Here is a 19,886-nt window from a genome sequence, read left to right on the forward strand (position 1 = left end):
GCAGGTCAGCTCGGCTGCGCGAGATCACGTAGCTAAACGTCGTCTCGCGAATCAGCTAATAGGGGCGCGTGTGCCCCCAGCTTGCCCCTGGTCTCGACGCACGTGATCACCGCCGGGCAACCGCGATTGCTCATCACAGAGCGAGAACCGGGAGCTGTGTGTGTAAACACACAGCTCCCGGTCCTGTCAGGCGGAGAAATGCCTGACCGTCTGTTCATACAATGTATAAACAGCGATCAGTCATTTCCCCTAGTCAGTCCCACCCCCCTTCAGTTAGAACACACCCAGGGAACATAATTAACCCCTTCCTCGCCCCCTAGTGTTAACCCCTTCCCTGCCAGTGGCATTTTTATAGTAATCAATGGATTTTTATAGCACTAATCGCTACAAAAATGCCAATGGTCCCAAAAATGTGTCAAAAGTGTCCGAAGTGTCCACCATAAGGTCGCAGTACAGATAAAAATCGCTGATCGCCGCCATTACTAGTAAAAAAAAAATATTAATAAAAATGCCATAAAACTATGCCTTATTTTGTAGACGCTATAACTTTTGCGCAAACCAATCAATAAACGCTTATTGCGATTTTTTTTTTATGAAAAACTTGTAGAATAATATGTATCGCCCTAAACTGAGGAAAATTTTTTTTTTTATATCTTTTTGGGGATATTTATTACAGCAAAAAGTTAAAAATATTCATTTTTTTTTCAAAATTGTCACTCTATTTTTGTTTATGGTGATCAAATACCACCAAATGAAAGCTCTATTTGTGGGAAAAAAAGGACGCCAATTTTGTTTGGGAGCCACGTCGCAGGACCGTGCAATTGTCAGTTAAAGCGACGCAGTGCCGAATCGCAAAAAGTGGCCTGATCATTGACCAGCAATATGGTCCGGGGCTGAAGTGGTTAAGAATATAACAACATTTTAAATCAATATTGAGTAAAAGTTAATATTACAGATACAACATTACATACGGTATGGATTTTCAAGTTATAAAGCATCTATAGTTGCTCATTGATAAAACCCAGACGAGTTAATATAAAAAAAAAAACACCAAAATGCAATTACATGTCATACTGTTTCGTGTGCAGCGGTGTCTCACAAATGCAGAATTAATCCAGAGGGGAAAGGAGAAGAGAGGGTAAACAGCCGTATATTTGAATATTAGAACCTGTTATTTATATAGAATACATTTATTTAAATGTTAAATTTAGACTGTGCAGGTCATGTTTGCAAGAGAAACCAGGGCGGACCCCTGTATCTGAATGATAGAGCTGTAAATGTTTGAACATATTCTATATAAAAAAACTATTCAAATATTCAAATATACAACTGTTTACCCTCTCTTCTCATTTCCCCCTCTGGATTAATTCTGCATTTGTGAGACACTGCTTCACACAAAACAGTATGACATGTAACTGCATTTTGGTGTTAACGGTTTTTATATTAAAGGGGTTGTAAAGGTAAAAAAAAAATTCCCCTAAATAGCTTCCTTTACCTTAGTGCAGTCCTCCTTCACTTACCTCATCCTTCCATTTTGCTTTTAAATGTCCTTATTTCTTCTGAGAAATCCTTATTTCCTGTTCTTCTGTCTGTAACTACACACAGTAATGCAAGGCTTTCTCCCTGGTGTGGAGTGTCGTGCTCGCCCCCTCCCTTGAGGGGGCGAGCAGGAGAGTCAGGACGCTCTCTACGTTGCAGATAAAAGAGGGCTGTGTGTTATTGGGCTTCCTGACACTCCTGTTCGTCCCCTCAAGGGAGGGGGCGAGCACGACCCTCCACACCAGGGAGAAAGCCTTGCATTACTGTGTGGAGTTACAGACAGAAGAACAGGAAGTGAGGATTTCTCAGAAGAAATAAGGACATTTAAAACAAAATTCGAAGGATGAGGTAAGTGAAGGAGGACTGCACTAAGGTAAAGGAAGCTATTTAGGGGAATTTTTTTTACCTTTACAACCCCTTTAACTTGTCTGGGTTTTATCAATGAGCAACTATAGATGCTTTATAATAACTTGAAAATCCATATGTATGTTGTATCTGTAATTTTAACTTTTATTCAATATTGATTTAAAATGTTGTTAACTTTATATTCTTAAAGATACTCTTAATACTCATATGATATTTTCTGTGCTACATTTAAGGCCCTGATGAATCGGGAGTTCCTGCAAAACACGTAGGCCATACCTCTGATATCCTACACCAGGATCTGCACACCCTGGATCCAAGAAATCGTAGACTGTATTCTCTCTTGGCATGTAATAGATTTTAAAGTTTCCATCCACGAATGACAAATAACGTTTTTCTATAATATACTTTAAAATTGTCATTGTTCATACTCCACTAGGGTACACTCAAATTCCCATCCTACCTTACCTTGAATTTATACTATATATATTTTAGGGACGGTGCCTCTGTGGAAGTATGTATAATTTCACGTCTACCCCCACCCCTACATAATAATAATAATAATAATATATATATATATATACTACTTATCATATATAATAATACATACACCCAGAAGTAGGATATATGAGCATTTTAACTAGTAGTCAGACATGAAGCTCTATGAAGGGTGGAAGGGAGATATAAATCTTTTATATTAAAGTAGTACTATTGCATGCTCACCATGGTTCATGTTTCACTCTAAATATGGGTGTAACATGAAACATGTTTAGAAGGGTGGAGTTATCTTTTAAGTCAGGGTTCGACAAATTCCGGGTGCCAGGTCACCGTTGCGCCTTGAAATAATCGACCTGGTGCCCGGTGCAGCAGAGCTGGGGTATCCTGTGCGCGTCGAACGCCCCCCCACCCGCGATGGCCGCTAATTGAGGCCTCGGCTTTGCGGCGTATGCTTCCCAGGGGACTGGAGCGAGCGGGGGGTGGGCCGCCCCCGGGTGACACCCACTAGGGGAGTGTCAGGCCGGCGGCGCCGCTCCCGCGACTAAAGACAGTGCCGCAGGTTTAGGCAGCGGCAGCATGGATCGGTCACGTCTTGTACCTGTAGAGTCCGAGGTAGTGGCTTTGCGGAGGGTATTGCGAGCTGCACCCGAGCCAGTCGGCACACCCGGGACGTGGCGCAACCATCACATTTTGTCCTCTCCGTGGTCGCGGCTCGGATCAGTCTCTGCAGTGGCTTTCATAGCCGAGCAGAGAGTGAAGCCGCCTCCCCTCCTCTGTTATGTCTACACAGTGCTGTGCATGCAGGAGGAGGGGGGGCGGCTTCACTCTCTGTTCGGCTATGACAGCGGCTGCCGAGACTGATCAGAGCCAAGAGTCCGCGCGACCACGGAGAGAATGGGATCATCATGGCGCCGGGTCCCGGGTCTGCCAACTGGCTCGGGTGCGGCTCGCATTACCCCTCCCCCTGCAAAGCCACTACCTCAGAGGCGTACTAATTGGGGGCCGGGCCGCACCGGGGTGCCACACACTGGGGGGTGTCAGGCCAGCCCCCCCCCGTGACTGGAGCGATGACAGCGCTGAGCGCAGCGGTACAAGAGGAGAGGGGTTGCGGGGTGACACCGCGACACCATTCATCTCCTCCTCTCACGGCCACGGGCACAGCCGAGTGAAGCCGCTGCCGCATCCCTTCCTCCTCTCTGTTTGTGTGTACAGAGGGGGAGAGGACCTTCTGTCCATGTGCCGTGACCGTCGCTGCGCTGATCTGAGGTACTGAATGGGGAGGGGGGGGGGTTTCATTGGGGGGAGGGTGTTTGCACCTGGGGGGATTCACTGGGGGGAGGGGTTTTCACTGAGGGGGGGGTTTGCACTTGGGGGGGTGTTTGCACTGGGGGGGTTTGCACTGAGGGGGGTTGTACTAAGGGGGGGGGTTGAACTGAGGGAAGGTGTTTGCACTGAGGGGGTTTGCACTGAGGAGGGGTTTGCACTGAGGAGGGGTCCAGAGGTGCAGGGTGCTGTGTAATGTAAAGGGGCCCAGAGGTGCTGTAAAATGCAAAGGGGTCTAGAGGTGCAGTGTAATTTAAAGGGGTCCATAGGTACAAGCGCTGTGTAATGTAAAGGGATCCAGAGGTGCAGGGTGCTGTGTAATGTAAAGGGGTCCAGGGGTGTTCGCTTCTGCACGTGAGCTTGGCGGGACGGGGCGCGTTTTCTGGCTCCTAACTTTTTTAGCTGGCTCCTAGACTCCAAGCAAATTTGTCAAACCCTGTTTTAAGTTATGGAAATTACGGTGCCTTAAGTTCTGTTTTAAGTGCATTCTCTGTTTTTTTTTTGTTCTGATTAGTCCCTCGGGGATACATTTTCCTTTCCATTGTAACTGAATTTTGAATGTACAGATGGTAAGTAGGTGTATTGGGATATGGCTAAGTAAATATTTTCTAATTAGCTAAATGAAAATCATGTTCTGTGTAGCTTCAGTGTGACTCACTGGAAAGTAATCTCCCTGGATGTTGTTTGATGATAAAGACGTTAAATGACAATTGACCTTTTGGTTTTCCATTGTCCTCGCTGTCTGTTTGATTTCTTTTTTTTAATTGGAGCGTTTTTTCAACTACAGGCGTAAATTGGAAAATATTTATATTTCATAAAGACTGTGCAGTTGTTTTTACGATAGTGTTAGCATTTTTTTTTTTTTATCTTTACATACACTGTTATGTAACTTTATAAGGCCTGGTTCACAACTTTGCAAATTAAATTGTGTTTTGTAACTCATAAAAACGCATGTGTCACAAAAATACATGGAGTCCAATGCTGCAATTCACATCTGCGAGCTGTTATAAATATATATGATTAATATATATATATATATATATATATATATATATATATATATATATATATATATATATATATATATATATATATATACTGGTGCATCTAAGAAAATTGGAATATCATCAAAAAGTTTATTTCAGTAATTAAATTCAAAAAGTGAAACTCATATATTTTACATAGATGCGTTGCACACGAAGTGATATACAGTGATGAAAATAAGTATTTGAACACCCTGCTATTTTGCAAGTTCTCCCACTTGGAAATCATGGAGGGGTCTGAAATTGTTATCGTAGGTGCATGTCCACTGTGAGAGACATAATAAAAAAAAAAAAATCCAGAAATCACAATGTATGATTTTTTTAACTATTTGTATGATACAGCTGCAAATAAGTATTTGAACACCTGAGAAAATCAATGTTAATATTTGGTACAGTAGCCTTTGTTTGCAATTACAGAGGTCAAACGTTTCTTGTAGTTTTTCACCAGGTTTGCACACACTGGAGGAGGGATTTTGGCCCACTCCTCCACACAGATCTTTTCTAGATCAGTCAGGTTTCTGGGCTGTCGCTGAGAAACACAGAGTTTGAGCTCCCTCCAAAGATTCTCTATTGGGTTTAGGTCTGGAGACTGGCTAGGCCACGCCAGAACCTTGATATGCTTCTTACAGAGCCACTCCTTGGTTATCCTGGCTGTGTGCTTCGGGTCATTGTCATGTTGGAAGACCCAGCCTCTACCCATCTTCAAAGCTCTAACTGAGGGAAGGAGGTTGTTGCCCAAAATCTCGCAATACATGGCCCCGGTCATCCTCTCCTTAATACAGTGCAGTCGCCCTGTCCCATGTGCAGAAAAAAAAACCCAAAGCATGATGCTACCACCCCCATGCTTCACAGTAGGGATGGTGTTCTTGGGATGGTACTCATCATTCTTCTTCCTCCAATCACGGTTAGTGGAATTATGACCAAAAAGTTCTGTTTTGGTCTCATCTGACCACATGTCTTTCTCCCATGACTCCTCTGGATCATCCAAATGGTCATTGGCAAACTTAAGACGGGCCTTGACATGTGCTGGTTTAAGCAGGGGAACCTTCCGTGCCATGCATGATTTCAAACCATGACGTCTTAGTGTATTACCAACAGTAACCTTGGAAACGGTGGTCCCAGCTCTTTTCAGGTCATTGACCAGCTCCTCCCGTGTAGTCCTGGGCTGATTTCTCACCTTTCTTAGGATCATTGAGACCCCACGAAGTGAGATTTTGCATGGAGCCCCAGTCCGAGGGAGATTGACAGTCATGATTAGCTTCTTCCATTTTCTAATGATTGCTCCAACAGTGGACCTTTTTTCACCAAGCTGCTTGGCAAATTCCCCCGTAGCCATTTCCAGCCTTGTGGAGGTGTACAATTTTGTCTCTAGTGTCTTTGGACAGCTCTTTGGTCTTGGCCATGTTAGTAGTTGGATTCTTACTGATTGTATGGGGTGGACAGGTGTCTTTATGCAGCTAATGACCTCAAACAGGTGCATCTAATTTAGGATAATAAATGGAGTGGAGGTGGACATTTTAAAGGCAGAGTAACAGGTCTTTGAGGGTCAGAATTCTAGACAGGTGCAGCTGTATCATACAAATAAATAGTTAAAAAATCATAAATTGTGATTTCTGGATTTTTTTTTTTGATTATGTCTCTCACAGTGGACATGCACCTACGATGACAATTTCAGACCCCTCCATGATTTCCAAGTGGGAGAACTTGCAAAATAGCAGGGTGTTCAAATACTTATTTTCCTCACTGTATTTCAAGCATTTCTTTCTTTTATTTTTGAGGATTATGGCTTATAGCTAGTGACAACCTAAAATTCAGTATCTCAGAAAATGTGATTATTACACAACACCAATAAAAAAAAGGATTAATAATACAGAAATGTTGGCTTACAGAAAAGTATATCCATGTACAGTATAGTATGCACCCAATACTTGGTCTGGGCTCCTTTTGAATGAATTGCTGAATCAATGGAGGGGTGGAGGCGATCAGCCTGTGGCACTGCTGAGGTATTATGGAAGCCCAGGTTGCTTTGATAGTGTTGTTCAGCTTGTCTGCATTGTTGGGTCTGGTGTCTCTCATCTTCCTCTTGATAATACCCCATAGATCGTCTATGGCAGGGGTGCCCAACCAATGGCCCGCGGAGCCCTCTGATGTGGCCCGCAACCTCCTGCTCTGGGATGGCGGGTTGACAAGCCCAGATTGCAGGTTGCCCACCTGTAGGGTTGCCACCTCATCCCTTTAAAACCAAACACATATGACTTACACAGGTTCTGAGGCTAATTGAATGCAGATAAGGCACCAAGTGAGATTAATTACCACCTTAATCGCACAGAACCTGTTTAATTGATATCGGTTCGGTGTTAAAGGGTTGAGGTGGCAACCCTACCCACCCGCTTTGCCAGAGCATCAATGTTGTGAATGAAGCCAGCGGTAGAGAAAACAAACAGCTGCGGAGCAGAGCCACATAAGCCAATGCTTCCTGTATAGCACCAGCTCCTGTCATAGGTGGAGTGATACCAAATGCACTCTGCCTGGGACAACAAGTTTATTACTAAAATCACAGTGTATATATGGATATAAGAAAAATGGTGCGACTACCTAAAATGAACGTCCAACTCTAAAGGTAAAACCAACATGTGCAAATTATATAAGTGCATTAGTGCAAAAGTCCACACTAGAACTAGATCCAAAAGGAAGGTCTTCACAATCCCAGGAACCCAATTGGGCAATGAAAGTTCTTCTAAATAATATATAGTGGGTGTCACCATTAACATATCAGATAAATCTTCTATTTGGTTGTCTTCTTAATATTAAATGCTCACAGAGCGCTTACCTCACACCGGAGTATATAGAGCCTTTACGATATCTCAAGACGTCCGATGCAACAACGGCTGACAGGATATATAGATATCTGTTCTGCAGTGGTTACTGGGCTGCTTTCAAACTGATCCGGAAGGTGTAACGCAGTGCACCTGCGGCATACCTGCACTGAGCTATAAACTTCTGGTTTTACCTGCGGGTATGGTGCACTTTCAGAAAGTGCACCACACCTGCAGGATAGGATAAATTTCTATGGCAAAGTACAGCCAACCTGCAGGAAAGCCACAGATGCACTGTTCTGCATCCACGGTGTGGGTAGACCGCAGACCACCACTATGATCACCACTATGGAGCGGCAGATATAAACAGACTTGTGTCCATTTTCACCTGCCTATTTCCAATCCGATCTGCTAAAAAAAACAGAAGTGGATCCGCCCCCTTCCATTTGATCAGATGAGAGGGCCCATAGAGTAGCGTGGGCTGTGTCTGTGTCCGCTTTGCATATGCAGAGGGGACGCGGACCTGTCATCTGCTCATTGTGGCCCACGACTGGTTACTAAGTTGCTTAAGTGGTCCTCGCTCTTCAAAAGGTTGGGCACCTCTGCTCTATGGGGTTTAGGTTAGGTGAGTTTGCTGGTTAATCAAGCACAGTGATACTATGATCATTAAATCATGTATTGGTACTTTTGGCAGTGTGGGCAGGTGCCAAGTCCTGCTAGAAAATGAAATCAGGATCTCCATAAAGCTGGCCAGCAGAGGGAAGCATGAAGTGCTCTAGATTTTCCTTCTAGAGGGCTGCACTGACTTTGGACTTGATAAAACACAGTGGACCAACACCATCATATAGTGAAGAGGAGAGATCACCAACAACGGCTGCAGAAGCCTGAGTGATGATGCTACTCATAGGCTATGGGGCATCTGTTGTCTGCTGTCCCTTCGCTACACTGAAGCTGGCGCCAGATCATGTGACCGGACTGAAGCTGCCTCAGTTTAGGTAAGTATACAGATCTTTCCTGTACATGGCAGTGAGAGTAAGTTTTGGCTTGCTTAGTATTTGAGTGAAATCCTAGAATGTAAACCACAGTTGTTATACGTCGGCAATGATATACGTCGGCACAATGGCATGGCTGCGCAAATTGGCGTACAGGTATATCCCCTTTAAATCGCGGCTTAATGGGCGCACGCCCGCTGCGTACTCCGTGACCGTCCCATGGACTCGATTTCCGCCGGTGTAGAACAAATGTGTAAACATTTCCCTGTTCTGCCTAGCAACATGACAGAGATCTACTGCTCCCTGTCATCGGGAGCAGTGATCTTTGTCATGTTCTAGTGAGACCAGCCCCCCCACAGTTAGAATCACTCCCTAGGACACACTTAACCCCTTGATCGCCCCCTAGTGTTTAACCCCTTCTCTGCCAGTGTCATTTATACAGTAATCGGTGCATTTTTTTTGGTCCCAAAATAGTGTCCAGTGTCCGCCATAATGTCGCAGTCACAATAAAAATCGCAGATTGCCGCCATTACTAATAAATATTTTTAAATGCTATAAATCTATCCCCTATTTTGTAGATGTTATAACTTTTGCGCAAACCAATAAATATACGCTTATTGCGATTTTTTTTTTCTTTTACCAAAAATATGTTGAGGAATACATATCTGCTTAAAGGAGTTGTAAAGGAAAAAAATGTTTTGCCTAAAATTAATGTCTGCAAGATAGACAGACAGAATAGTGTAATGATTCTGTTAAAAAATGAGTAAATACCTATTAAATTCCTTCATCTATTTCACCTCCGGCATTCTAGTTTCTGTTCTCTCATTCACTTCCTGGTTTGCATCGCTCGTTCATGTAAGAACTACATTTCCCAGTATGCATTGCGGCACGCCCAGTAATTCACACCTCCTTGAAGTCTCTAACACGTAGAGAGCGTCCTGCCGCACAGATGTAGTTCCCAGGAGGGGGCGAGCACGTTACTGACCACCGCAGTAAAGTCTCCCTTCACGGTGGTCAGTAAAATTAGACAAGCAGGAAGTGAACAGAACAGAGAAGAAATAGAGCAACTTCTGAGCAAAAGCGAACAATGGGGAAGTGAAAAGAGGAATGTCTGCAGGTAAAGGATGCTTATTAGGCCTTGTACACACGACCGGATCTATCCGCTGGTATTGATCCGCGGATCAGTTCCAGCGGACAAATCCGGTCGTCTGTACGGCCTAGCGGATATTTTATCCGTGGAGATTCCTCGGGCCGATCCATTTCAAGCGGATATAAATTTCTTGGCATGCTAAGAAATCTATCCGCTTGAATCGGCTCCAGCGGATTGATCCGGTGGTCTGTACAGACTTACCGGATCAATCCGTCCGCTCCCCTCCCTCGCATGCGTCGTAATGATTCGACGCATGCGTGGAAGTACTTACCTTCCAGCGTCGCGCACGTCGCCGCGTCATCGTCGCGGCGACGGCGCGACACGTCACCGCGGATGAATTTTGCATGGATTTGGATCCGATGGTGTGTACACGCCATCGGATCCAAATCCGGAGGAGGAATCTTCGCTGGAAACGATCCGGTGGATCGTTTCCAGCGAAGATCCGGTGGTGTGTACGTGGCCTAATGGAAAAAAATAATAATTCCTTTACAACCCCTTTAAACTGTGGAAAAATATATATATATATTTTTTTTAGATATCTTTTGGGGATATTTATTATAGCAAAAAGTTAAAAATATAGCTTTTTTTCCCCAAATTTCGCTCCCTTTTTTTTTATAGCGCAAAAAAAGGCCAGATTCACATAGCCCGGGCGCAGCGTAACGTAACTGGTTTAAGTTACACCACCGCAATTTTTCCAAGTTAGTGCCCGATCCACAAAGCACTTACCTGGAAATTTGCAGCGGTGTATCCTAAACCCGTCCGGCGCAAGGCGTGCCCAATCGCAATGGGGCGAGTCCCATTTAAATTAGGCGCGCTCCCGCGCCGGACGTACTGCGCATGCTTTTTGTGAATCGCGACAGGTAAAAAAGACTTGCGCCGGGAAAAACATTTTTTTTAAAATAATTTGAAAGCGACGCGGGAAAGACGGGTATACTTTTACATGGTGTACTAATTTTACACTTTGTAAAAGGTGCCCTATCTTTGCGATATTACCTGTCGGATCTTAGGGATATCTATGCGTAACTGATTCTATGAATCAGTCGCATAGATAGAAACAGGGATACGACGGGGTATCAGCAGATACGCCGTCGTATCCCTTTTGTGAATCTGGCCCAAAGTGATCATTTTTTTTTTTTTAAAGTGTAAAAATAAAAGAACCGAACGCCCACATATGTAAATGCAGTTCAAACCACACATGTGAGATATCACTGCGTGCGTTAGAGCGAGAAGCAATGGACCTCCTCTGTAACTCTAAACTGGTAACCTGTAAAAAAATTAAGCGTCACCTATGGAGATTTTTAAGTACCAAAGTTTGGCGCCATTCCATGAGTGTGCATAATTTTAAAGCGTGGCAAGTTTGGTATCTATTTACTCGGCGTAACATCATCTTTCACATTAAACAAAAAATGGGCTAACTTTACTGTTTTGTTATTTTTATGTTATGGTGTTTGAAAAATTATTACGCAAATGCCGTGTGAGATAAAAAGTTGCAATGACCGCCACTTTATTCCCTAGGTGTCTGCTAAAATAATATATATAATGTTTGGCGGTTCTGAGTAATTTTCTAGCAAAAAAATTATGATTTTTACATGGAGAGAAGTGCCAGAATAGGCGCGGTATGGAAGTGGTTAAACAGCAAGACATTCTTTTCATTTGACATGTGACAATGGCAAGAATCTCCCAATTTTCACTTTGTCCTTGCCTAATTTTCCTTTATTTTCTGTCCTGTTTTTAAAGTGTGCAGTGCGTGCAGCCACAAAGGGAAGGATCTTGGTTCTGGAGGGATTAGAAAAAGCCGAACGGAATGTCCTGCCGGTCCTGAATAATTTGCTGGAGAATCGGGAGATGCAGCTTGAGGATGGCAGGTTCCTTATGTCTGCAGAACGTTATGACAAGCTGCTTCAGGTAAGCCTAAATATATATGCTGTGTTTGTGTTTGTGTATATGTATATTTATTTATATGTATGTATGTGTGTGTGTGTATGTAAATATATATTGTGACGGTATCAGGGTTGCCAACTTTCAGTAAATTTACAAACAGTTTGTAAAATCCATACGTGTTGCATCCGTCTATGAATGTCCGTTACGGACATGCAGCCTACATGTCCATAATTGACATTCAAGATGCAAAAAGTATAGATTTTACGAGCGGTTTGTAAATTTACTGAAAGTTGGCAACCCTGGACGGTATGCAAAGTGAGGTAGTGAATGATCTATATAGCTCACCTTGCATGCATTCTGTTGCAAGAGACTGAAGCGGAATCCGACCCCGGTTTTTCCAGCCTCTGTGGCAGGCTTAGTTCCTGTCCGGATGTTGTAGTCCACACTCAGGTGGTCTTCAACTACTTGCTGACCAGCCGCCGCAGTTATACGGCGGCAGGTCGGCTCGGCTGCGCAAGATCACGTAGCTATACGTCATCTCGCTATGCAGCCAATAGGGGCGCATCCGCGCGCGCCCGGTGGGCGCAATCACCGCCGGGCACCCGCGATCGCACTGATTGCTATAGAAATGCCAATGGTCCCAAAAATGAGTCAAAAGTGTCCAAAGTGTCCGCCATAAGGTCACAGTACCGATAAAAATCGCTGATCGCCGCCATTACTAGTAATAGCTAAACCAATCAATAAACGCTTATTGTGATTTTTTTTACGAAAAATATGTAGAAGAATACGTATCGGCCTAAACTGAGGAAAAAAATATTGTTTTCATATATTTTTGGGGATATTTTATTACAGCAAAAAGTAAAAAATATAAAAAAAAAATTCAAAATTGTCGCTCTATTTTTGTTTATAGCGCAAAAAATAAAAACCGCAGAGGTGATCAAATATCACCAAAAGAAAGGAAAGCTCTATTTGTGGGAAAAAAAGGACGCCAATTTTGTTTGGGAGCCAGGTCGCAGGACCGTGCAATTGTCAGTTAAAGCAACGCAGTGCCGAATCCCAAAAAGTGGCCCGGTCATTGACCAGCAATATGGTCCGGGGCTGAAGTGGTTAAATGAGCAGGCAGAGAGCACAGGAAGCTCTGGCCTGAGACTCAGAAGGGAATCTGAGAGAGAGCTCTGTTTGGACTTAAATAAAAGTATAGGGAGGAGATTACTATAGTTGTTTTACTATTTTTGCTTGCTTTTATTATTTTGCAAACCTATGCTAAGTAAACCTGAAGAAACTTAAAGAAATCGCCTGCAAGCTGACCTTTTTTTTTCCCAGAAAAGGTGATACACACGGATTAAAAGCATGTATGCATTAATTGAAATATCCTTTTTATCTTTAAGCCACATATACAGTGCCTTGCGAAAGTATTCGGCCCCCTTGAACTTTGCGACCTTTTGCCACATTTCAGGCTTCAAACATAAAGATATAAAACTGTCATTTTTTTTTTTTTGTGAAGAATCAACAACAAGTGGGACACAATCCATGAAGTGGAACGAAATTTATTGGATATTTCAAACTTTTTTAACAAATAAAAAACTGAAAAATTGGGCGTGCAAAATTATTCAGCCCCCTTAAGTTAATACTTTGTAGCGCCACCTTTTGCTGCGATTACAGCTGTAAGTTGTTGGAGTATGTCTCTATCAGTTTTGCACATCGAGAGACTGAAATTGTTGCCCATTCCTCCTTGCAAAACCGCTCGAGCTCAGTGAGGTTGGATGGAGAGCAGTTTTCAGTTCTTTTCACAGATTCTCGATTGGATTCAGGTCTGGACTTTGACTTGGCCATTCTAACACCTGGATATGTTTATTTGTGAACCATTCCATTGTAGATTTTGCTTCATGTTTTGAAACTATGTCTTGTTGGAAGACAAATCTCTGTCCCAGTCTCAGGTCTTTTGCAGACTCCATCAGGTTTTCTTCCAGAATGGTCCTGTATTTGGCTCCATCCATCTTCCCATCAATTTTAACCATCTTCCCTGTCCCTGCGGAAGAAAAGCAGGCCCAAACCATGATGCTGCCACCACCATGTTTGACAGTGGGGGATGGTGTGTTCAGGGTGATGAGCTGTGTTGCTTTTACGCCAAACATAACGTTTTGCATTGTTGCCAAAAAGTTCGATTTTGGTTTCATCTGACCAGAGCACCTTCTTCCACGTGTTTGGTGTGTCTCCCAGATGGCTTGTGGCAAACTTTAAATGACACTTTTTATGGATATCTTTAAGAAATGGCTTTCTTCTTGCCACTCTTCCATAAAGGTCAGATTTGTGCAGTATACGACTGATTGTTGTCCTATGGACAGAGTCTCCCACCTCAGCTGTAGATCTCTGAAGTTCATCCAGAGTGATCATGGGCCTCTTGGCTACATCTCTGATCAGTCTTCTCCTTGTATGAGCTGAAAGTTTAGAGAGACGACCAGGTCTTCGTAGATTTGCAGTGGTCTGATACTCCTTCCATTTCAATATTATCGCTTGCACAGTGCTCCTTGGGATGTTTAAAGCTTGGGAAATCTTTTTGTATCCAAATCCGGTGCAGGTGCATTTATACGGAGACTTGATTACACACAGGTGGATTCTATTTATCATCATTAGTCATTTAGGTTAACATTGGATCATTCAGAGATCCTCACTGTACTTCTGGAGTGAGTTTGCTGCACTGAAAGTAAAGGGGCTGAATAATTTTGCACGCCCAATTTTTCAGTTTTTTATTTGTTAAAAAAGTTTGAAATATCCAATAAATTTCGCTCCACTGCATGATTGTCCCACTTGTTGTTGATTCTTCAAAAAAAATTACAGTTTTATATCTTTATGTTTGAAGCCTGAAATGTGGCAAAAGGTCGCAAAGTTCAAGGGGGCCGAATACTTTCGCAAGGCACTGTAAAAATAAATGTAATACAGAGTTTTGTATTCAATGTTCTTTGAAGTGCAAACAAGAACAGTCTACTAAATTAAGCATACACTTATGTACATTTAGATAGCGTTTGTTACGTGGAACAGGTATAATTTTATTATGTAAGGTAAATGTTTTTTCTAACGCATGTATTTAATTACATTAAGGATTATTATCTGCTACCTTATGCAAACCATTTGTCTTAATTTAAGTCACCCATTTGTTAAAAAATACTTTCAATTATCACTGGTAATGTAATAGGGAATCGGCTTTAATGTCAGGTAGAAGTTAAACTGATTAGTAGCGAACAGCTTTGTTTATCATTCTGGATAATGTCTTTTTTGAAAATTAGGGTAATTATTGGAAAATCATCAGGTCATGATCATAATTTTCTTTAAAGAAAGGAACAATATTTTATCCATAATATATTTTAACAATAGCCTTACTTGACTTCTCATTGGATAGACTGTGCAGGCCCGGAATAGAAGGAAACCCCAGAAATAGAGTAGAGGGAAAATTTGCTCTTTCTATTTGTTCTGCTAATTTTTGTCACTAAGACTAATAAGGGCTAATAATAATAGTTGCAGCTATTTCCAGCTCAGCCCCAGCACATAGACAAGGCAGAATGTCTTGTTTCCTATGATGTCAGTTCACAGCATTGCCTTCAATCTGACTTTAAAGCCGATTCCCTTTTCACATTACCGGTGATAATTGAAAGTATTTTTTAACAAATGGGTGACTTAAATTAAGACAGTACCTTTTTTTTTTTTTTTTTTTTTTTTAGCTCAATGGGTTGTAATGCAGACCACAGTGACCTGTATTTGGGCACAATGCCCAGTACCCAACATACCTGGTACAGCAAACAAGCACCCATCACACACCTTCTGTTCCTGTCCAAAACTTCTCCAGATTGGAATATGCACCACACATGGGATACTGATTAGAAAAGTTGCTTGAGGCTGGGTTCACACTACTACACTACTTTCATCCTACTTTGCTCTGCTACATTTATCCTACATTGGTCCTACATCCATCCTACTTTCATGAACAGGATACTACTTTGGTCCGACTTCAATGATATTCAATGGGCCTGAAGTAGGATCAATGTAGGACCAAAAGTAGTACAGGGAGCATTTTCAAAGTCGGACCAACTTGTGTAGGACGCTACAAGACGCTCTCATAGGGAAACATTGAACACAGAGCAAAGTAGGATGAAAGTAGTGTAGTAGTGTGAACCCAGCCTTAGGCTGGACGCTACAAGACGCTCTCATAGGGAAACATTGAACACAGAGCAAAGTAGGATGAAAGTAGTGTAGTAGTGTGAACCCAGCCTTAGGCTGGGTTCACACTACTACACTACTTTCATCCTACTTTGCTCTGTGTTCAATGTTTCCCTATGAGAGCGTCTTGTAGTGTCCTACACAAGTCGGTCCGACTTTGAAAATGCTCCCTGTACTACTTTTGGTCCTACATTGATCCTACTTCAGGCCCATTGAATATCATTGAAGTCGGACCAAAGTAGTATCCTGTTCATGAAAGTAGGATGGATGTAGGACCAATGTAGGATAAATGTAGGACCAATGTAGCAGAGCAAAGTAGGATGAAAGTAGTGTAGTAGTGTGAACCCAGCCTGAATATTATTACATGGAATACTACACTGAGAATGCAATCACACAGTGAGTGAATACATTGCAATATCTGCTACAATATGAGTGCAGAAAAGATAGGCGTGTCTGTTGGTATAGGCTTGCACACAATAAAGTAAGTGGATATGGGGTTGCCAAGGACATGCTTAGGAGCTGGTGACAGAAAATTTGATTGCAGTCTATCCATCACATGCTTGCGATTGCTGGGTTGCTGACCCTTGACTTGAGAAGTGTAGGTTTTAAAAAAAACAAAAGACATAAAGTTATCTCATACCCCATATTTGGCTACTACGGTCACTGATTTGGTGAAATTTGTACTTCTGCCCACATTTCTATTGGCCATCACTTTTTGACTTAGAAATACCACTGCCTTCTGTTAATAGTGAGTTTCTATGAGGTGCCTATTAAGCAAAGAAAAAGAAGTTGTGTCTTTCTGTATTAGATTTTTATTAAAGCGGAGCTCCACCCTAAAGTGGAACTCGCGCTGATCGGAACCCGCCCCCCCTCCGGTGTCACATTTGACACCTTTCAGGGGGGAGGGGGGTGCAGTAATTTGCACCCACTTCCGGCCACACGCTACGGGCAAAAGACAGGTTTTTCTGACTTCCCGTTTGTCGCCTGTTGTGTGCTGGGAACACTCGGCTCCCAGCACACAGCGTGTGAGCCAATCGGCGGGCGCAGCGCGACTCGCGCATGCGCCGTAGGGAACCGGGTAGTGAAGCCGGAGCGCTTCACTTCCTGGTTCCCTCACTGAGGATGGCGGGGGGAGCAGCAGAGAGACGAGCGATCACTCGTCCTCTGCTGCGATCGGCGCTGGACTCCAGGACAGGTAAGTGTCCTAATATTAAAAGTCAGCAGCTGCAGTATTTGTAGCTGCTGGCTTTTAATATTTTTTTATACTGGCACATCCGATTTAATATATTTTTTTCTTTTAATCGTTTTGGTTTTACCAATGTTTTCATGCACATTATCTACTTCCCCACTGCCCCATAGCAGATTTTCCGCTACAGGGCAGCTGTTCTGTGCAGAATTGCGTATATATACGTGATTCTGCACTTCAGGAGGGGGGGTTACCAACTACCCGGGAGTGCCGCTTTTGCTTTGATTAGTCACAGCAGAAGCCAATCAGCGGGTATCTGCCGGCCCCTGCTGGACAGAGCTCTGCATATGTAAACAATACAGAACTCCATCCTAACTGCGGATGTGATGGATTTTCTTCAGAGTGCAGATCTGAGGGAGGGAGCACAAGTGACTTTCGCCCATTCACCAATTGGCTATATCTGCACAAAGTATCCTTTTTTATAGGCGTTCTTTCTTCTATTTTCATCTGGTGATCCAGCCAGTAAGTCTGTTGATTTTAAACAGAAAAGCTCTTTTGCTTTGTAGACGATATAACGTTTGCGCAAACCAATCAATATACGCTTATTGTATTTTTTTTCTAAATTGTTGGTCTTTTTTTAAAGCAAAAAAAATATGAACTGCAGTGGTGATCAAATACCTCCAAAAGAAAGCTCTATTTGTGGGGAAAAAAAGACATCAACTTTATTTGGGAACAGTGTCACGCAATTATCAGTTAAAGTAACGCAAAATGGCCTGGTCAGGAAGGGGGTAAAACCTTCAGGGGCTGAAGTGGTTAAAAAAAGATAAGATTATTTTGAAGTTGATGGCAGCAACACAACATCAAAAAAGTTGGGAGAGGGCAACAAAAAGCTGGCAAAGTAAGTGAAATTAACAAGGCAGAGCTGGAAAAACATTTTGCAATTAATTAGGTTAATTGGCAACAGGTCAGTGTTCACCAGTCTGTGAAAAGCTGCATTTTAAAATTGTTGAACAATTTCATTATAATGTTTCTCAATGTAAAATTCCAAAGAGTTTGAATATATCTTCATCTACAGTACGTAATATCAAAAGATTCACAGAATCTGGAGACAAAACTGAAACGCAATATTGGATTCCTGGGATCTTTGGCCCTCAGATGGCATGGCATGGGTTCAGGAATACTGCTGAAAATCACTGTCTGTGAACACAGTTCACCATGCCATCCAAAAATACTAATTAAAGCTTTAATATGCAAAGAAGAAGCTACGGTATATCTGAACATGTTCCAAAAATGCAACTGTCTTCTTTGGCCAAAAGCTCATTTAAAATGGTCTGTTGCAAAGTGGAAACTGTTCTGTGGTCAGACCAATGAAAACTTTACACGTTTTTGTCAATCATTGGTGCTGCATCCTTCTGACTAAAGAGAAGGACCTTCCGGCTTTTAAACAGCATTTAGTTTAAAATCCTGCTTCTCTGATGGTTGGGGGTGCATTAGTGTGTAATGTAATGTGCAGCTTGCACAACTGGAAAGGCACCATCAATGCTGAAAGATACAGTATATTCAGGTATCAGAGCAGCATATGCTCCCATCCAGACAAAGTTTTTTACAGAAAAGGACTTTCATAGTTCAGCAGGACAATGCTGAACTGCATACCTGCATGACAACAACATGGCTTCACTGTAAAAGGGTCCAGGTGCTTAACTGGCCTGCCTGCAGTCCAGATCTTTCACCAATTGAAAATATTTGGCACTTCTTAAAACTAAAAATACCACAAAGAATACCCAGGACTATTGAGCAGTTAGAACTGTATATCAGTCAAAAATGGCACATCATTCTTCCCCCCAAACTCTAGTAACTGGTCTCAGTTATCAGACGTTTACAGAGGAGGCACTTGACATAAAAGATGTCACAGGGGGGAAGGTTTTACTTTCACAGTGGCGGATCCCAAAGCCACCCTCCTTAGGAGCATCTATCTCTGTAAAATGTAGAGCACCTAATCGCTCCACCCAGGCTTCATCTTCCAAACCTAAGTTCAGTCCTTCCTTTCAGTGCAAGATCCCAAAGTCCAACAAATCTTCACAATAAAGGGGTGCCCTCACTTCTAAGAGCGGGGGGCATCTGTTGCAGCTATCTCTCACTAGATCACAGACATCCCAGACCAGTGAGGGTATTCATCAAATTCTGGATTTTAGTGGTTCTACAGTCTAATTGTTTTTACCTAAATGTATTCTCTTCATTCAGGTAATAAATGTCCCAATACTTGTTGCCCCCTCCCCCCCTCACTAAACACTTACCTGATCCAGCACTGTCCCATCTGCAGCTCGATCTCCCTCTTCCTAGTCTCACTGGAGACACTGAGAGCAGTGGGAGTCATAGGCTTCAGTTGCTGCCAATAAAATTATGTTAGGAGGGGGGTGGGGTGTGGTCAAGCACACAACCATTGCTTTCAGCTGCGACATTCAGATGGTAGGATCCGAATTGGGCATAAACAACATGAAAGCATGGATCCATCCTGCCTTGTATTAATGGTTCAGGCTGGTGGTGTAATGGTGTGGGAGATATTTTCTTGGCACACTTTTGGCCCCTTAGTACCAATTGATTTCGTTTAAATGCCATGGCCTACATGAGTATTGTTGCTGACCATGTCCATCCCTTTATGACTACAGTGTACCCATCTTCTGATTGCTAGTTCAAGCAGGATAATGCACCATGTCATTATCCTGCTTGAACTACAGTGAAATCATCTCAATGAGTTCACTGTACTCCAGTGACCTCCACAGTCACCAGATCTCAATCCAATTGAGCAGTGGTCCCCAACCTTTTTGGCACCGGGGACCGGCATTGTGGATGAAAATTGTGCCAAGGCCTGATGATGCGGGACGA

General features: G+C 42.8%; 1 protein-coding gene across 1 annotated transcript in view; it reads left to right on the plus strand.

Annotated features, from left to right (window-relative positions):
• Window positions 1-19,886, plus strand: part of VWA8 (von Willebrand factor A domain containing 8) — a 486,197-nt gene that overhangs the window by 69,166 nt on the left and 397,145 nt on the right. Inside the window, exon 6 of the mRNA XM_040341313.1 lies at window positions 11,462-11,629. Within this exon, the coding sequence (XP_040197247.1) occupies window positions 11,462-11,629 (168 nt within the window). The remainder of the gene's footprint in view (window positions 1-11,461; window positions 11,630-19,886) is intronic.

Source organism: Rana temporaria, chromosome 2, assembly GCF_905171775.1.
Source record: "Rana temporaria chromosome 2, aRanTem1.1, whole genome shotgun sequence".
Taxonomy (NCBI): Eukaryota; Metazoa; Chordata; class Amphibia; order Anura; family Ranidae; genus Rana; species Rana temporaria.